The 18,833-nt window shown below is 44.2% G+C and overlaps 1 protein-coding gene across 3 annotated transcripts in view; it reads right to left on the minus strand.

Annotated features, from left to right (window-relative positions):
• GRK6 (G protein-coupled receptor kinase 6) overlaps positions 1 to 13,156 on the minus strand; it is a 33,391-nt gene extending 20,235 nt beyond the window's left edge. For 2 of the 3 annotated variants that reach the window (XM_081850231.1, XM_081850232.1), the window contains exons 1-2: positions 12,989 to 13,156; positions 4,397 to 4,492 (exon numbers count right to left, since the gene is read on the minus strand). In XM_081850231.1, the coding sequence (XP_081706357.1) occupies positions 4,397 to 4,492; positions 12,989 to 13,040 (148 nt within the window). In that variant the 5' untranslated portion in view covers positions 13,041 to 13,156. Of the gene's footprint in view, positions 1 to 4,396; positions 4,493 to 11,958; positions 11,978 to 12,988 lie in introns of those variants that run through there. The other variant, XM_081850233.1, reaches the window with a different exon arrangement.
• Positions 13,157 to 18,833: the final 5,677 nt, after the last annotated feature.

Raw genomic sequence — 18,833 nt, forward strand, 5'->3', positions numbered from 1 at the left:
TTTCTTGAAGCACACAGAAAAACCACAATAGTTATGGAGAGGTAGGTTATGGCTGTGGGGTACAGGCTGACTAGTGTAGCTAATGATCCCTTTCCAGGGCCCCCAATTCTCCTTCTAATCAAGATTCATGCTCAGATCAAGAGGCGTGTGCAGAAATCCAGGAACTTGTAACTTTGCAAGAAAGAAACAAGCCAGCTATGCTTCCATGCCTATGTTGGAGGTGAGGAACCTCAAGCCCAGGTGCCAATACAGCCTACCAAGCGTCTACCCTGCCCTCAAGATTCTCCCCGTGTCATGCCCCTTCCCCATCGCTGCTCCACACCGTCCTGGAGTGCTTTTGCCTGGCTGATTGATGTCTCTGAACTGTGATGATGCTTCTTGCAGTTTATGGGTTTGTTTATCTTCCACAGCTGGCAATATTTTGAATGAACCTGGCAGTACTTTGTAGCTCCACCCATAGGTGTAGCCAGGATTTGGGGGGGGGGCAGGCCTTTTGTTAGGGGGGCAGAACCTCAGTTAGCTATGTATTTTTATTGATTTTTATTGATGGGGGGCAACTGCCCCTCACTGCCCCCCCCCCAGCTATGCCCACGGCCCCACTCACTGTGGTGGAATTAAGTTTAATTATCACTTCCCAGGAAGCCGTTCTTCTGTAAATCACCCCACCCCAACTCTCTTACGGAGCATGTTGTAAGTGTTCTCTTCTGTGCAGCAGTTGCTCTAAGGAAGCTGTGGTTTCCTGATGTAAGAATACAGTCGAAGAAAACAAAGCCAATGCAGAAAGTGTGGAGAGGGGGGGGGAAGGGGCCATATGCAAACTGCACCATTTCCTTCTCTTGCAGGAAATGAGTGTATTGAATGAAGGAAGGTGAAGGGGTCAGAGCCTGGCAGGATTAGAGGATTCTTCATAGCTCTGTTGGATAATGGACACTTTTTGCAGAAAAATTATTTTCTACCCAGGCCACATAGAGGCAAGAGCTTTGCTCTAGGCTAGCAGCTCTGTGTTAAACCAACCTGGTCCAATGTCTCCATAATGGGAGGGAGGAAAGGAAATTAACGCACAAGAAGTATAAAAGAGTAGGGAATCTCAAGTTTCCCCCATTCTTTCAAAGGGAAAGAAAGTCCATAGGCAGGGATGGAGAACCTACCATCCAATTAATATTGTACTTTAACTCCCAGAAGCACAAGTCAGCAACATGAATGGTCAGGGTTGATGGAAACCATCGTTTAATAGCATCTAGAGGGCCACAGACTCCCCTGGAATAGGACTTCTTCATACAGTTACTAAGAATTACAGACACACAAAATACACCAGACAACCAGCAGCTCCCTAGTCAATGTACCATGTCCAAAGTTATTTTGCTCAAACTATGACAGAAGAACGTTCTGGCAAGCTGCAAAGTAGACACTATAAGGAGATAGAAGGAGGACAGGGAAATACAGTGGTGCCTCGCAAGACGAAATTAATCCGTTCCGTGAGGCTCTTCGTATAGCGGTTTTTTCGTCTTGTGAAGCAAGCCCATTGACAGCTTAGCGGATTAGCGCTATTAGCGGTTTAGCGGTTTTAGCGGATCAGCTGATAAGCGGCTTATCAGCAGATCAGCTGATAAGTGGCTTAGGGCTTAGGAAAAGGGGGGGGAGGGGAAAAAACCCGCAGGAACTCGCAATACATTTCGTCTTGCGAAGCAAGCCCATAGGGAAATTCGTTTTGCAAAGAGCCTCCAAAACGGAAAACCCTTTCGTCTAGCGGGTTTTCCGTCTTGCGAGGCGTTCGTCTTGCGGGGCACCACTGTAACAGGGACTTTTCCCAGAGCAAAGATAGTGAAAGAGAAAAATGTTATCCAAACAAAGCCAGGCCAACTGAGTTCAAAGTGGAAAAATGGCTAGGCTATAAAGGAAGAATGCGAGTTTCAAGAGTCAGCACTAGAATACTGGCAGATAACCAGCAGTGATTTTTATCTTCAATCGAACACAAGATAATGAACATTGTAAGGAAATGGAATATTAAAGTGAAACCACTTCACAACTGGGCATTATTGTGGACAACACAAGGAAACCCTGACATGGTCCAGCTTGGATCAACAAGGGGGAGGGGAAGTATACAGGGAGAGAAACTGAAAAGGAATTGAGCTGAAGGGACACATTAAGCTCTTTCAGGGAAAGGATCATAGTGAAGCGGTAAAGCACATGTTTTTCATGCAGGGGGTTCCAGGTTCAATCCCTGATATCTCCAGGCAGAGTTGGGAAAGTGAAACCCCAAAGAGCTGCTAAGTCTGTGTAGTCTAGACAATGCTGAGTTTGATGGACCAATAGTCTGAATAAGATCCAGAAATCAGTATTCAGAGTCTTATAAATAGTAGCCCAGAAATCAGCATGACCAGGGTGTAAGCAAATCATCGAGTTTTTAATGGAATGAGTTTCTCTCACTCATCTCAGTAACCTTTTATGGTAAACCCATAACCTGATGTTATAAATTTGAAAAGTAACAATGTTACTATTCAATGTTTATTAGAATTAAGGAACATCCTTCTACAAAAAACCCCCACAAAAAACAGTACCACGTAAGACCTATTCAAATTGCCAGTTCTTCTTTAAAGAATCTATAGTGCTAGAAAATAATTTACACCATTAGTCCATAATAAAATAATAATAATAATAATTTATTTATAGCCCACCCATCTGGCTGGGCTTCCAGAAATAATCACCACCAAAAGAAATCCAAATCTAACAGATAAATCTTGATTTAGAGTAGCATTCAAGTCATCTATAAAAGGCCTCTTTTTAAATAATTAATGGTACTGCTGTATCAAGGCACATGATCTTGGGAACAAGAACCACTGTTGTCAACTGCAAGGAAATCTGTACAGCTACCATACACCCGATAGCAAAGAGCTTCTAATGCAGCCAGGCTGAGCAAGTTCTGTCAGTAACAAGAAACTCTGTGCAGCATTCTTTTCTGCACCTTGGGCTATTTTCACAATTTTGTCACTCCCAAGAATTTCTCTGTCACCAATAATTTGAAGCATGTCTGGAGAACATGTGCCTCTCCAACTTCCATTAGCCCTGGTCAGCATGGTCAACAGTTAAAGAGCAGAAACATCTGGAGAGTTGCAAGCGCCCCAGGCTTGATTTGAAGGGATGCTCTACAGAGAAAGTCAACAACTTTCCCCTTGGATAGGTCTGTGGGCTGGCATCCTGATAGTGAAAGAGGTCCCAGCTAGCATTTAAGAAGAAATTGCTTTAATTGCAATTCAGAAACCAAGCTTAAGCTAGAAGGCTGCATGATTTCAACTTGCCAGGCAACAGTTCAAGTTTTCCCATACCACATCTAACTGCTCACAGCCTTCTCAATGAGCATTTTTTCTTCACTATAATTAGAGATGAAGAGCTGTACAGTTAATAGGTGGAAGAAAAGAAGCAAGCAGGCCAACTTGGAGCAGGAATACAGACTCTAAAGCAGGGGTAGGCAACCTAAGGCCCGGGAGCTGGATGTGGCCCAATCGCCTTCTCAATCCGGCCCACGGATGGTCCGGGAATCAGCGTGTTTTTACATGAGTAGAATGTGCCCTTTTATTTAAAATGCATCTCTGGGTTATTTGTGGGGAATAGGAATTTGTTCATTCCCCCCCCCCAAAAAAATAGTACGCCCCACCACATGGTCTGAGGGACAGTGGACCGGCCCATGGCTGAAAAAGGTTGCTGACCCCTGTTCTAAACTAACATGCAGTTTTCCCCAATAATTCATAAGCACTTTAAAGGGATCAGGGAAGACATGGCTGGAGTGCCCCAGGAATGATTAAGCCAGTAGAAGTGGGAGAGGAGACTGCTTGGATTTTGACACAGCTGGAATAAAATCACTGGTTCCCAGGGGAAAGCAAGTGGAATTAAGGAGAGCAGTAAAGTAGCTGCTTAAAATGAGATCAGGTAAACTTTATAAGAGGAGAAAGGCATCCCTGAACTTATGCAGATGCCTTGTACCAAGTCTGATCACCGGTCCATCTAGCCCAATACTGCCTACTCTTGAGTAGCAGCTGCTCTACAACATCTGAAGCAGAGGCAGTTCCCAGTTCAGATACCCAAGACTGCATCTGGGACTTAATGCATATAAAGTAGATGCTCTATTACTGAACTAGAACCTCTGACAATGCTGCCAGAGGGTCATGGTGATGCAATACTAAGGCAAAATAATTGCACAGGAGTGTTTGGTAATGACAATGCTACCACCACAAAATCCTGCATCATCAGGCAATCATATGAACAAGCATAGCTTACCATAGGGTGAATGTACAAGATCTTATGCCAAGCACTCAAGGCTTCTTTGTAACCCAGCCACTTCCACTCCACACACAAGAAAGCAGGGAAGACAGCATCTCTCCAATGCAAGCATGCTCCTTACCCAAAGTATGCCGAAGATCTTCACATTGGCTGATGTGTGGGAACTGTAGCATTTGGCGCCATTTTTTACTCTTGCCTTTTCGGTTTCCTCCTCCACCTGCATGACACAGAATTGGGGGGGGGGGGGAATCAGCAGGAAAACCAAGAACAGAAGCTGATCAGTATGTTCACCCTCTGATGTTCTGTAATTAACATTTCAGTCATATCAGAATTCCTTTTAAAGGTGGCCAGGAAATAATTGGCCAAATTTGCTCCAAGGTTTTTCTGAGCACTGTCCACATCACCATTTCAGAAAAGTTCATATATTCAGGTTAAGAACTTGGTTAAGGTCACAGATTGTCTCCCTGTAACTAACCTTCAGTTGGCTGGATATACAATGCATTGAAATATGATAATTCAGAGTGTCTTCCATACCACAGTTACAGGTATGCATTACAGTCAAGTAACCAAATGCCAAGAAAGAAGAATTTTTTAAAAAAACTTTATTCCAAAACTGAAAAAATTACAAAATTATAAACATCAAATTCAAAATCCATATTCATTTTGTAACATAAGCCTATTACATAATTGACTAAATTAAAATATACCTAATTGCCAAGAAGGAAGAATTTATTGACACAGCCATTCCTAAATTTCAACTTAAGTGCTGAAACTGATTCAAAAGTTAGCCATAAGTTAACCACTTCAGTCTGAAACAGTGCATAAGGATATCTATCGCTTTAGTTCTTTCTTCCAATGAATAAAGGGATAATTAATTAGCATTTTGAACGAAGGAGGCTAACTGGCACTGCAGATTTTACCATGATAATAGGAGGTATTAGGGCTAATTGCCCAGGCCTTCTAGCTTGCCTTCAGGCACTATTGTGCTTGATAAGATTTAAGGATTGAAAATACTGCTTGTTCTATACATACCACCTACTTCTATACACACCACATACCATCAGAAGAAAAAGCGAGCCTACGGGGAAGCCACCTCCTTCCCACCCAGCAAGGTCACATAATTAGGCCTTTTTAACAGCCCTGAGCAAAGACTTCCAGACTGCATGAGACTACTTAGGTCTCTTTCCCACACTAACAAAACTGAATTGGACAAGCATAGTTCTAAAATCTGCAGAGCAAAGGGTCTAGAGGCCTAGAAACAGTGACATGCCAGACTACCCATTAACTTCCTAACTGAAGAAAGATTTAAATCTGCATTTGCCACATACAATTCCAGCATTGACTCACACTTCTTACTACGATTACTGCTCATATATGAGCAGGACTGAAGTTTGCTAAGCTGTTCAATCTACAGTATACATACCTGTCAGCAGTACAACTAAAACAAGCCAGCCCTCAGCAACATGGTTAAACTACAAGTTGCCAGCCTGGTTTATTGTGTCTACTTACTGCCACTACAACAGACTATTCAAATAAGGGTAGGGGAAGTAGCCAGCTGCATATAATATAGTGCCTACTACATCTTAGTACTGTACACGGGTTACTAGCCTCCTAAAGGGTTAGTAATCTGTATTTCCATGCTTATGTGCGTGGGGGCCCAGAACGTAACCCCTATGTAAGGGGGGGGGCACCTGTATTCGCCTGAATGGAATTCTTGATAGCCTAGACTGAGGGAGGGGGTGTTTTTCAATGCAAGGGACACCTACCTGTGTGGTGAATGGCAGCTATGGTCAGACAAACAACCCTCTCCATCCAAGCAAGCAAGCAAGAGGTATTGTTGCAGTTCAAGGACACAAAACCACTATAGGAAGATGAAGTGCAAGGCCAGTGAGGGGTGTGACCTGGGGAGGAGGCACTGCATTGGCACAGACGTGAAGGCTAGATAGAGGTCTGAGGGCAACTTTTGGCACCTGGGTCTGAGGTTACCCACCCTCAGCCAACTTATTAAATAAAGGCTATATTCACTACAGCTCCATTATAATCAACAGAAACTGGCTGAATGGGAGGAGATAAGCACTTCTAAGAAACATGGCTCCAACATAACATTATTATATGGAAATAATTGCCTGAGTGCTGTCCATTAGGCATATCATTTAAGACAGAAGGGACAGTGGCTTTGAGACAAGTTCTACTCTAAAATATTTTACATTGGCATTCTGCTGTGGGGAAGATAGGGGCAGAAAGAACACACATGCATGGTCCATAGCAATTCTTGTCTATGTCCCCTACCCCTCATAAGAAAAGACGCATTGCCTAAAAGAAGCTAAGAGTTGTGCCATATTATTGACGGTACAAATCTAGGAAGGAAGTGAATCAAGGCAGTGGGCTGCACAATACTTTCTCACTGAAGGAAGGTAGGTGGGGCATTGAGAGATCTCTGCTGCAAAAAAAGTCCCCAGCTTCACATCTCAACAAGGCCAGAGCTGAAAGTCCACCCCCCCCCAATTACAACTCAGTACAAAGGGAAAGAAATAAAACAGTATCTCAACCACCACTCCATGCAATTTTATCTCTGCTGGTCAGCGCTACTGCAGCAAAAGCATTTTTAAAGAGAAAAGGCAGAGGGAGTACAGTATCTTCTCCTGAATCTTCTCTTCTCCTTTATCACCAGTAAATATAGCCAGCCCCTTTCACAAGTATTTGAACATGGGATCCACTATGTATATAATTCATCCTCCTAAGAATTTCAGCATTTAAAATATAAATAAAAGAAATGGTTAGATGCTGAATTATTCCTTATGGTTTAAGACTGGCTTCCAAGGTTTTATGTCATTTTTAAACCAGAAGCGGCTTAGCAGGATTTCCAGTTGCCCATGGGGGCTGCCTCGGGGTCATATCTGGTTGCTTCTTCCTTTGACTAGCAGAAGCAAAATGATGTAGCATCAGTAAACATTAATTACTGACATAGGTTGTTGAAGTCAGAATTTTCTTGGTATAGTTTTTTTGGCTAGCTTAGAACGGTATGTTCATTTACATGACAGTACATACAGCTCTGCACGTAAGCTTACCATCTCATAGGGATCTGTACAATTTAAGTGAATAATATATTCAATTCCCTCCTAATTCTGCTGTTATTACCATAAGAGGATTGCCCTAAAAAGTATGAGAATCTGTTAGTCACAGCCCCATAAGTCAGCAGTGAGCCTGCAGCCTGAACCAGAATATAGTTGTTTTAGCAAGCAGTAATAATAATAATTATTATTATTATTAACGCGGGTGGCGCTGTGGGTAAAAGCCTCAGCGCCTAGGGCTTGCCAATCGAAAGGTCGGCGGTTCGAATCCCCGCGGCGGGGTGCGCTCCCGTTGCTCAGTCCCAGCGCCTGCCAACCTAGCAGCTCGAAAGCACCTCCGGGTGCAAGTAGATAAATAGGGACCGCTTACTGGCGGGAAGGTAAACAGCGTTTCCGTGTGCTGCGCTGGCTCGCCAGATGCAGCTTTGTCACGCTGGCCACGTGACCCGGAAGTGTCTCCAGACAGCGCTGGCCCCCGGCCTCTTGAGTGAGATGGGCGCACAACCCTAGAGTCTGTCAAGACTGGCCCGTATGGGCAGGGGTACCTTTACCTTTAATAATTATTATTGTTATTTATTAAATTTGTATTCTGCTATACCCGTGGATTTCAGGGCAGTTCACAACATTTGAGTTGCAGAACATTTCAGTTTGGAATAAGCCAAGGCTAGAAGTACATGAAGAGGCAATATACTGTGGTGTGAGGTGCTGCTTCTCCTGTAAGTAGCTCTGAACAAAGGAAGATTGGGCAACTTGTTCAGCATCAAAGGCTATTTCAAATGAATAGTTCCTAGTCACAGTACTCCTATGTAAGACCACACAAACAACCAAGTGTATATCTTTTTGTACACAAGTTGCTAAGTGGGTTTCAGTGCATGTACTGAAATATTTGCGTGCTAATAAATGCATGTGTAGCACATCTTCTGTAGCAGATCTCATCTACCCATGCCTCCATTTCCCTTCCTCCATTGCTTCCCTATGTTTATTTTAGATTGTAAGTCCAACTAGGGACCTTGTTATCTATTTTTTGTGAAGTGTTCATATGGTGCTAGGTTAATCATCATCATCATCTTGAATGTGTACAGGCACTTTCCTTTCTGTTTTCCTGAACAGAAGTGTTTTCTATATAGAAAAATTGTCACATTTGGCTTTAAGAGGGCATGCTGGAAATGTACAATGAGCTCAACGGCTTCATCTAATTTACATAACTACCGTACTTAAACTCTATTACAAAACAGTGCATAAAAAATTCATGGAAATGGTAGTTCTTAGTGGCTATTGTATATAAAGCAACTTCTCAAATGCTACCATAGCCATTTCTGGGTAGTTACATTTCCTTCGATGAGATAGAACAACAATCTATACATGGCAAACTTTTATATGCCTACTTAAAATCAAATGACTTTTCTTATTGATTTTAGTCTTCACAGGCTCACCTTCCTTGAGGCTGTATACCCAAGAAATAATTCCTGACAAGCTAAAAGGTCAGGGGGAGGGAGAGAACTGAAGTTTTACACAAGCTAAGCTTTTCAGCCACCTAGCACAATCAAAAACTCCAGCCTGCTTAGCTTCATATGTTCACAATTATGAGCAAGCCCATCACTTATTATATGGATTCAGAGAGACCCAATTCACAAGATCTAAAATTGTATATCTTATTGTTCGCACATTGAAGACCTAATGCCATTAAATTTTCAAGGTATATAGAAACTTACTTTTAAGAGTTAAAGCAGATGTCTTCAGGACCTTAGAGCCCATGTACAATACAGAAATGTCTGGTCATCTTCTATTGCCCAGCCAAATGTGAAACATTTAATGGATATTTAAATTGGACCCAATTCCATTTGGACAAAAACTGAATAGAAGAAATGATGGGGAACCCTAAACTCTTGCCAGAAAGCCTTTCAGGCCTAATAGCCTGGCAGCTTCTCTTAAAAACAAAGGTCAGCAATTCATGGCAAGGAATACTTAGGCCTCAGTATCATATACAGATTTCATACAGCCTTACGTTTATCAATGCTGAACTCAATTTTTATTTCTCATAAAAAAAAAAACATTCCTCAATTCTCTCATCCTAATCTGATGAGAGAAAGAAGCTGCCAATGTTATTTTTGCTTCACAACCTACTTCATAAAACTTCGTATAAATCAAGAACTCCAATTTTAATCTTTCACCATATTCTTACTCTTGGCTTCCCATGATTCAGTATATGAATGCTTTAATCCATGGCAGTACAAAACCCTGTGAATTAAGTACTTTGAATATACCAGGGGTCAGCAAACTTTTTCAGCAGGGTGCCAGTCCACTGTCCCTCAGACCTTAGGGGGGGCAGACTATATTTTGGGGAAAAAATGAATTCCTATGCCCCAAAATTAACCCAGAGATGCATTTTAAATAAAAGCACACATTCTACTCATGTAAAAACACGCTGATTCACGGACCATTCGTGGGCCAGATTTAGAAGGCGACTGGCCCGGATCCAGCCCCTGGGCCTTAGTTTGCCTACCCATGGAACGTACATTTGCTGTAATTCTAAGGTTTAGGGTTTGTTTCTTTTTTTTAACAAGGCCTTTAACAAGACCAGTTCTTAGAAATTCTAACTTTATACAGTTTCTGTCTGTTGAAGTTACCAAATGATCAAGAAACACCTGTTTCTCTGGATGAAAGGAACCCAGATTCATTGCCAAAGAGCCAGAGAGTACAAAGCTCTTAAAATCTCTTTTGATTAGCATTATGTTGTAGCTCTTTCATGCTTGGGCCACTTCCACTATAAAACGTTCTACATTTAAGACTCGCACGACAGTTTGGTTGATTTACTTTCATTTCACACAAATTATGCATTTAGATGTCTGGTGTGGGGATGTACGGTATATACCTGTATAATGAAAAAGCTTTTAGGAGAATGACATGTATGGCTGAAAAACCTAGGGTGGCAAGCTAAGAATGGACGGTGATGGTTTTAATATTCACTGTCTTTAGAGTGAAATAAATGCCAGGACAACTTAGGCAGCCAAAACCTTCAGCAACACAACCTCAGCTAGCAATAATTTTGCATTAAAGGCTGAGTATCGTCTGGCTGGAATGAAGATATTAATTAGGCAGTGTGTTTATAGCATACTGTGAAGTAGGCTAATTGAAAACTATGGGGTAGGTATAATCTACTGTGCTGCCATAACATTACACAGAATTTGGTTCTGAGTTGAGAACTGAGCAACTGAAGGCACCCAGTTTTCATTTACAAGACATAAGTGCTTGGAAGTCTCAAGAACTAAACCAGAGGGGGATAGGACTTCCACATTCAGGTGGTGTGACTTCAGTATTCTCATGCCCCTTCTTACTGACTAGCAAAAAGAGGACATATACAATGGTACCTCGGGTTACAGACGCTTCAGGTTAGACTCCGCTAACCCAGAAATAGTACCTTGGGTTAAGAACTTTGCTTCAGGATGAGAACAGAAATCGTGCAGCGGCAGCGGGAGGCCCCATTAGCTAAAGTGGTACCTCAGGTTAAGAACAGTTTCAGGTTAAGAATGGACCTCCAAAACGAATTAAGTTCTTAACCCGAGGTACCACTGTAATTCAAAATAAGCGGCTCTATAGAGATTCATATGCAGCTACAAAGACAGTTCTACCAAGTCCTGCTGTAAAGGTAAAGGACCCCTGACAGTTAAGTCCAGTCGCAGGCGACTCTGGGGTTGAGGCGCTCATCTCGCTTTACGGGCCATGGGAGCCGGCATTTGTCTGCAGTTTTTCTGGGTCATGTGGCCAGCATGACTAAGCCGCTTCTAGCGCAACAGAACACCAAAACCAGAGCAGCGCACAGAAACGCTGTTTAGCCCAAGTGGCTCAGTGGATTAGACCACAGCGCCACCCCTATGAGTCCCCAGATCCTGTTGATCTACAGCTCCCTTCACCCTCAGCCAGTATAGCCAACAGTCACAGATTATGAAAGCTGTAGTCCAACAATATCTGAAGACCCAAAGTTGGGAAAGCTGCCTTAAAGACTATCATTTTTACTATGGAACAAGCTTTTGGGGACTAGAATATAGTCCACAGAAGCTTATGCCATAATACGTGGTATTTAAGGTGCTACAATACTTTATTTTTTGTTGCAACAGGTGGTTGTCCCTCTGGAAATTGTCAAGTGGGGTTCTACTTGCTAAGATCTGCAACTTTTCAAAATAAAATAGTGGAAACAAGAGTAAAGAAATCAGAGTTGAGGAGCAAACTAAACTGACACTTGTGCTCCAGGATGGTATCTAAGACTGTGGAAAGAATGTATTCTGCAGTAAGGGAAAAGGTTGCTTCATCTTCTTCCTCATTCATTTTCTTCTCCATGTGCAGATGATCAAAAGAAAGACCCTGATAAAAGTTGCTTTCACATTTTACATTACCTCATTAGTGAGATGTGAACCCTCTGTTTTTCAGACTCTTAAATATAAGCCTGTGTCTGGTTATACACAAAAATGACTCACTACTACAAAGCCAAATTGTTCCCTTAAATTTAAGGCTTACAATTTTGACACAGAGGAAAATATCTAGTAGCAGAGTATCCCAATAAAAAGCATTGCCAAAGTCTGCTAAAGAAAGTGGGAGAAGATTCCAGCACTCAGACCTGTGTTTTTTAATGCAGCAGTCCCTTATGGAATCTCATGCACATATGCCAAGTCAGAAGCCAATTCTAGAACATCTCTGCTGCTCTATGGCAAGAGAACATTGTTCCTGTGAGGAAACCCATTCAAGAGAGGCACTACTACTACAATATTTTTTAAAAACCCAACAACTTCTGATGCTCCACCTAGAGTTAAGTAGTACAATGCGTAGCATGCCTCTGACTCTACTAGCATCCAGAATCCTGAAGACTTCCAAATCGTGTCAATTTATCAGCTCCTCTCAGTCTAGGGAGGTGAGATAGCAGCCCTATATTTGGGCGAGTGCTTCTTATGAGCGTTTTTGGAGAAGAGTGCAAACTTTCACTGATCTCTACATCGGTTCCGGGGAACAAGAACAGTTCAAAGCCTTTATCAAGAGGAAGCTGCCAGATACAGTAAAAGCAACGAACCGTGTCTGCAGAAAGCATCATTCGGCCACAACCCACGTCACTACGTTCCTCGGTCTTTTGTGAGGCCTCTATAAGCATGTGCTGGCTGGTCCTTAACTCCAAAGCTCCGCAGTTTTTCTACTTTCGGATATACACCCCCCCCCAGCACACAGGGAGGGAGGAAAGAGGGGTGGGGTGGCGGGGGGAGGAAGAAGAAGGAGAAAGAGCTGGCGGGCCGGGTCATAACACGCAACGCCGCCTCTCCGCCTCCCTCCCGCGCCTTTGACAGCGGCCACCCATCCCCACCCCACCGCTGCCGGGCACTCAGCGCCGGGCTCCGAAGGGCTCCCTTTCAGCAAGGGGAGCGCGCTTCTCGCCTCGCCCAGCCCGCGAACCTCTCTCGCTGCCTCAGGCGCCGCCGCTCCACGCGCAGCTCGGCTGCTCGTGCGAAAGGGGTGACCCCAAGCAGGAGGGGAGATGCCCGGGCCGGGAGGGCGCCGCCATGCCCTCGCTCGCCCAATGGCACCGGGGGGCTTCCTGGGTTCCTTCTTCCCTCGGTTTCCCTCACGCGCTCGCCCCCTGCGACCCCAGGCCGGCTCCTCACCCTCTCGCGCCTTGAGCAGCACCGTATTGGCCACGATATTCTCGAGCTCCATCGGGGCCCGCCCGCCCGCGGCGCTTCAGCCGTTCCTGCTGCTGCTGCCGCTGCCGCTGCCGCCGCCGTCACCTCTTACCACTCAGGCTCGGATCCCCCCCGTTCCCACCCCTCGCTCCGCCCGCTGGGTCCGGCACCTCAGCAACCTCCAACGCCTACCTCCAGCATAGCTCCGCCCACTGCCTGCAGGCCCCGGCCAATCCCCGCTCCAGCACGGCCCGCATCGGCTCCCGGTTGGCCGGGCGGGCCCCCCTCCGCCTCCTCTCTGCCCTTCTTTTTCATTGGAGGGGCAGGAGGGGCGGGCCGGGAGCGCGGAGACCCTCCCTCGCGGGGCGATTGGCTCCAACGGCCTTTTTGGAGGTGGGGTGTGGCGCGGGGGCGGGGGGAGTCTTGAAAAAAGGAGCGGCCAATCGGGTCGCTTGCAGGGAGGAATTGGACGGGCTCGAGTGGGGCGCTCGGCTCCACGCGCTCGCCCGCCCTCCCTCGGCTGGAAGCTTTGCCCGTGCAAATGTGTGATTGGGCAAGAAGTTGTTCGTCAGTTATGGTGGGAGGTGCCACGGGCACTTTCGGAGGGCGTGAAGTCCTACATGTGGTGCGCGTGCAGAGTGCAGAGGAACAAGGATGGGCTCTTTTGGGTTGTCGTTAGGAATAAGGTTGCAGGTGAAACGTATAGGTAGGCCAGGAACGGCCCGATGCTTTATACGTTCCTTGGAAGTAAAAGCCCCATTGAATCCAGTGAGAATTACTTAAACCAGAATGGATGTGTATTTAAGTCTTCCAAAGAGAAGGAATGGAAAATCTCCCAAAGAGAAGGAATGGAAAAACTATCTCCCACACCTCCTTGAACTCTGAACCAATCTTCATTAACTAGTCCTCATTATAGCTAGGCATTAGCATTCTCACAGGGCAGGCTATTTAATTTAATTATTTAGATAATACTTCACCATGCCATCATAGTAAAACAGAATACATTAACAAAAAATAAAAAGTAAAGTAAAAGAGCTCCAGTGTGGTGTAGTGGGTAGAGTGTCAAACAAGAACCTGGGAGATCAGTGTTCAAATACCTACACAGCCATGAACTTGGGTGAAGTTGGGCCAGTGGCTGCCTCTCAACCTACCTCTCAGTTTTTGTGAACAGACCTCACAACCCTCCTGAAGGACTGCCCATTATTTTTTGCCCAGTCCCAGAACTCCAGCCAATTGCCACACTAATGCTGTGCCCACTCCACTCTTCAAAAAGGAGGCCCAGAGGGCATAGCTTTTGTTGGATCAACTTCTTATTTTGTGTTTAGCCATGTATTTATGCCTCTTATATACTTGCTGCACTGTGTAACCTTGCCCATGAACAGTTCTGAATTATGCATTAAAACCTTTGGCAGAAACCAATATGGGAACTCTTCATCCAGCAGTGAGGGCTAGGACACATTCTGGGGTTCAGTTGACTTATGGAGGCTGCAGTCCTACACCTGCTTATCTGGGAGTAAACCCTATTGAATTCAGTGAGCTTTCGTTCTGAGTTGTCTGTGAATTGTAGGGACAGCTAACAGTTTGTTTGGCATGTGGATGAAGGAAGTGTTAGTGTGGAATGCTAATACATAAATCGCCTACAGGTGAACACTTTCTGACTTGACATATATAATGGCAAGAGATGAGGATGTCAGAAATCCTGTGGGTAAAAATTCAGGAATTGGAGAAGCTTTCACTAAATGAGAGTCCCCTGAAATCAGCCCTGAGTGCTCAGTGGAAGGACAGATTGTGAAGCTGAGGCTCCAATACTTTGGCCACCTCATGAGAAGAGAAGACTCCCTGGAAAAGACCTTGATGTTGGGAAAGATTGAGGGCACAAGACGAAGGAGACGACAGAGGATGAGATGGTTGGACAGTGTTCTAGAAGCTACCAGCATGAGTTTGACCAAACGGTGGGAGGCAGTGGAAGACAGAAGTGCCTGGCGTGCTCAAGTCCATGGGGTCATGAAGAGTTGGACACAACTAAACGACTAAACAACAACAAAAAGGAAGAATCAGGGCATGATGAAAAGGTGAAGGAAAGGAAGAATGATCACAGATGGTTGAATGATGTGGATAGAGACATAAGGAGTTCTGGGATTCCATTGACCTTGCATTGAACAGACCTTTCAGCATGAGGGCTGATTCATACTTTGATTTTGACAGATGAAAAACATTTTACATATGCAAAAATGTAATGTGTGTGTACAAGAAATACAAGTACATAAGTAGGAAACTGGGTCTCCACCTGGGTATCCAGGAACAATCTCAGAATGAGAAGTACCCTCAAGATAAAAAGGAGAAATGTAACACACACAAAAACCACCGCCCCACATCAAGAGCAGGCAAGTCTATTCTAATCCCACATCATTAACTTCTCTGTTGTATTCAACTGAATTCAGTGGGACATATTTTAAGTAGGCAGTTGCCACAGACGTTTTGGGAAATAATGGGCTCCCATTACAATGTGAATTTACCCAATGCATAATGCAGAAATATGTTACTAGGCAAGCTCCTTTGTCCCTGAAAAGGGTGTTCTGATCATAATTTAATCAGCATGTGACGAGTTTTATGTGCCTGCGCAATCTGTATTGCCAGGACTAGTTGCTCAATAAGGCAGTTGCTGTGCTGGTGATTGGCACAGGTTCCTTGATGACTGAAACCGACTTGAACTTCTTTAAAATGCGTATGTAATTTGCAAAACAATACTTTGGCTTCTGAGTTCTGGACTTGAGCAATTGTTATGCCCCAAAGGGCAGGGCATGCATCATGTAAATGCTACATTTACAAAAGCAAATCACAAGTCCAATTGTTGTGGAAACAGACCTCTGAGTCTTACCATTTGGATGAGAGGGGAAACTTGCCTAATTAACAATAAATCTACCAACGTTGGTTTTTTTTAAAAGCAAGACAAACAGATAAAATGGTTTGCATTCCAATTGGTATAGGTGACATGCAACCAAGTGCGGGATCATACAATCAAACTGTAGAGTTGGAAGGAATCCCAGAGAGTCATCTAGTCCAATCCCCTGCAATGCAGGAATCTCAACTAGATCATACATGACAGATGGCCATCCAATCTCTGCTTTAAAATCTCCAAGGAAGGAGAGTCCACCGCCTGTAGTGGGAGTCTGTTCCACAGCTCTTACTATCAGAAAGTTATTTCTGATGTTTAGTGTAATCTCCTTTCTTGTAACTTGAATCCATTGGTTCAGGTCCTAGCCTCCGGAGCAGGAATAAACAGGACAGCCCTTGAGATGTTTGAGGATGGCTATCATATGACCTCTTAGTCTCCTCTCTACCAGGCTAAATATACATAGAGCAAGCTGACAAATTTCAAAATCTTGCATCATAGAATGATAAGGAGTTGGAAGGGGCTTTGTAAAGTAGACCTTTAGTCTCTATCTCTGATTGAGGTAGAAAATCATGCTAGAGCATCTTTGTCCAGCTCCTGCTTAAAGACCTCCAAGTGAAGAAGAGCCCTCACCCCTCTAGGTAATTGAGCCTGTTATTAAACCCGTTATTAGCATCAATATGTGTCTCCTAATGTTCAGCTGAAATCTACCTTCTTGTAACTTAAGCCTATTAAATCTAGTCATTCCTTCTGGAACAGGAGAGAACAAGACTTTGCCCTCCTGTATGCGGCAGCCCTTTGGGTATTTGAAGAGTGCCAGCATGTCCTCCCTATGCTTGCTCTTCTCCATACCAAATTATTTCTCCTCTCAAAGGACTTGTTTTCCATATTCCTCACCATCTCCATTACCCTCCTCTGAACCTGTTCCAATTTGTCTACAGTATCCTTCTTCAAGTGTATTTACAACTGGATTCATGAGATCTGAACTGCGTAGGATTGAAGAGCAATCATTACACTCCATGACTTGGAACCATGGATCTAACAATTCAGCCTAAAAGCACATTAGCCATTTTTGCAGCTGCATCCCTCTGCTGACTAGTGTTCAGTTAGTGATTGACTGCAGCTCTGAGATCATTGCCACAATTGCACACTTGTGTTCCACTGGTTTTTGTTTTTTTTTTGGGGGGGGATTTACACAGCACCAAAGCTGTGTGTGCTCATTCTCAGTCCTTGGATTTTCTGACTTAAGTGCACCTTGCAGGTGAAGGTGGGGCTGAAAGGTGGGGCTTACCATATCATCAATCTGCAGTACGGTCTGGTATTTTTGTTATTGCCATATTGCAATTGGAGTGTGCCAGGAGTTCCTTGCAACAGCTGTGCACCATAGCCATCAATTTATTCTAGTCACAGCCCACCCACAGTACAGATCTCAAGGTATTTCAAATCAGGTATCCCACCCATATAACTCCTGTGCTTCTGGAAACCCGCCTTGCCTATAAGTTCTGGCTCCACTTCTGGTTGGGAAGAGAACTCGTGGAGAAGTGCAGCAAAGGAATGGTGTCACAGCAACCACTTCTCAGTGGCACCCACTACCCATAAGGCTGGTGACACTGCTGCCAATCACGTCTCTGCCGCCTGTGGATCCACTGCATCCTCATGCCTACGGACATGTAGCAAGTACCAGCAGCCAATAATGGCACAAGTGACAGTGCAAGTGGAATGGAAGGGGGCTTTGCACAATTGCCTAGGAAACATGTTTCTTTCCCTGCCCTCACTGCAACACTTGAGCATCAGCACACGAATACACACAAACCAATATGCAGACTGATTTTGAGCTCTTGGAGAAAGAGAGATTTTCCTAAGCATTCTCAGGCTACACTTGTAATTAGAATCATAGAATTCTAGGATGGTAGAGTTGGAAGAGATCCTGAGGATCATGTTGTCCAACCCCATGCAGTGCAGGAAATGGATGAGTCAATTGTCATTTGAATTGATCCATCACTACTAGGATTGGACCACACATTTGTTTCCTCTCATTTGGTCATAATTCTCTGCAAAAACCTGTCCAGTAAATTCACTGGACAGTTAAGCAAAGCACTGAACTCCACGTCTGAGCCCTGGCCATGAGATGCAACTTAGGGCTTATCCACACTTACCTTGCTCAGCATTTCTAGGCACATATCCAGGCTTTCCGGGTTAGTATCACTTTTTCTCCCTTTCCCCCATCCCATGAAAACCTGCTCTTTACCACTGAATCAGAACAAATGGCAATCTGCAGAAAACTCAAATTGCCATTTGCTCCAATACAATGGTAAAGATTGGGTTTTCCAGGGCAAAAAAAGAGAAAAAAGTGTGTGGACACACACTGGGAAAGTGCAGACCTGTGCCTAGAAAGCACAGGGCAAAAAGTATACGTGGATAAGCCATAAGTATAAATATGGGACATGGCTGTTGTTAACAGGCCACACGTGGGAAGTGGTTTTGCTACCTGCATCTGCTTTATACTGGGTGAATCGGTACACATACCTATATTCCCACTTATAATTGCATAAAGCCTTAACAGTAGGCTTGGTCTCATATCTCCAGATGAATCTAGATGTGATAATGGAGATGTGTGAACGACTCTCCATATTTTAAAACTGAATATGTTGGATCTGGATTCAGGACAGAGGTGTGGGGTTAACCCTTTTTTTCAATGAAAATCAGACCTCTAGGTCTGCTATTTACCCCCAGTTTAGGGAGGGGGGTGTACAAATATGTTTTTCCTGCTTGAGTAAACAGCACCTTTAGGAGGAAAATTTATCTTTGGGGGCAGGGAGCACAATAGTGCAATGGGAAAGGGCTAAGCATACCACCACCACTGTTGTAATCTGGGTTCTCTCAACCACAGCTGCTACTTGCACAATGTTTCTAAAGTAAGGTTACCAGACATCC

The sequence above is a fragment of the Podarcis erhardii genome, assembly GCF_964252035.2.
Source record: "Podarcis erhardii genome assembly, chromosome: 2".
Lineage (NCBI taxonomy): Eukaryota > Metazoa > Chordata > Lepidosauria > Squamata > Lacertidae > Podarcis > Podarcis erhardii.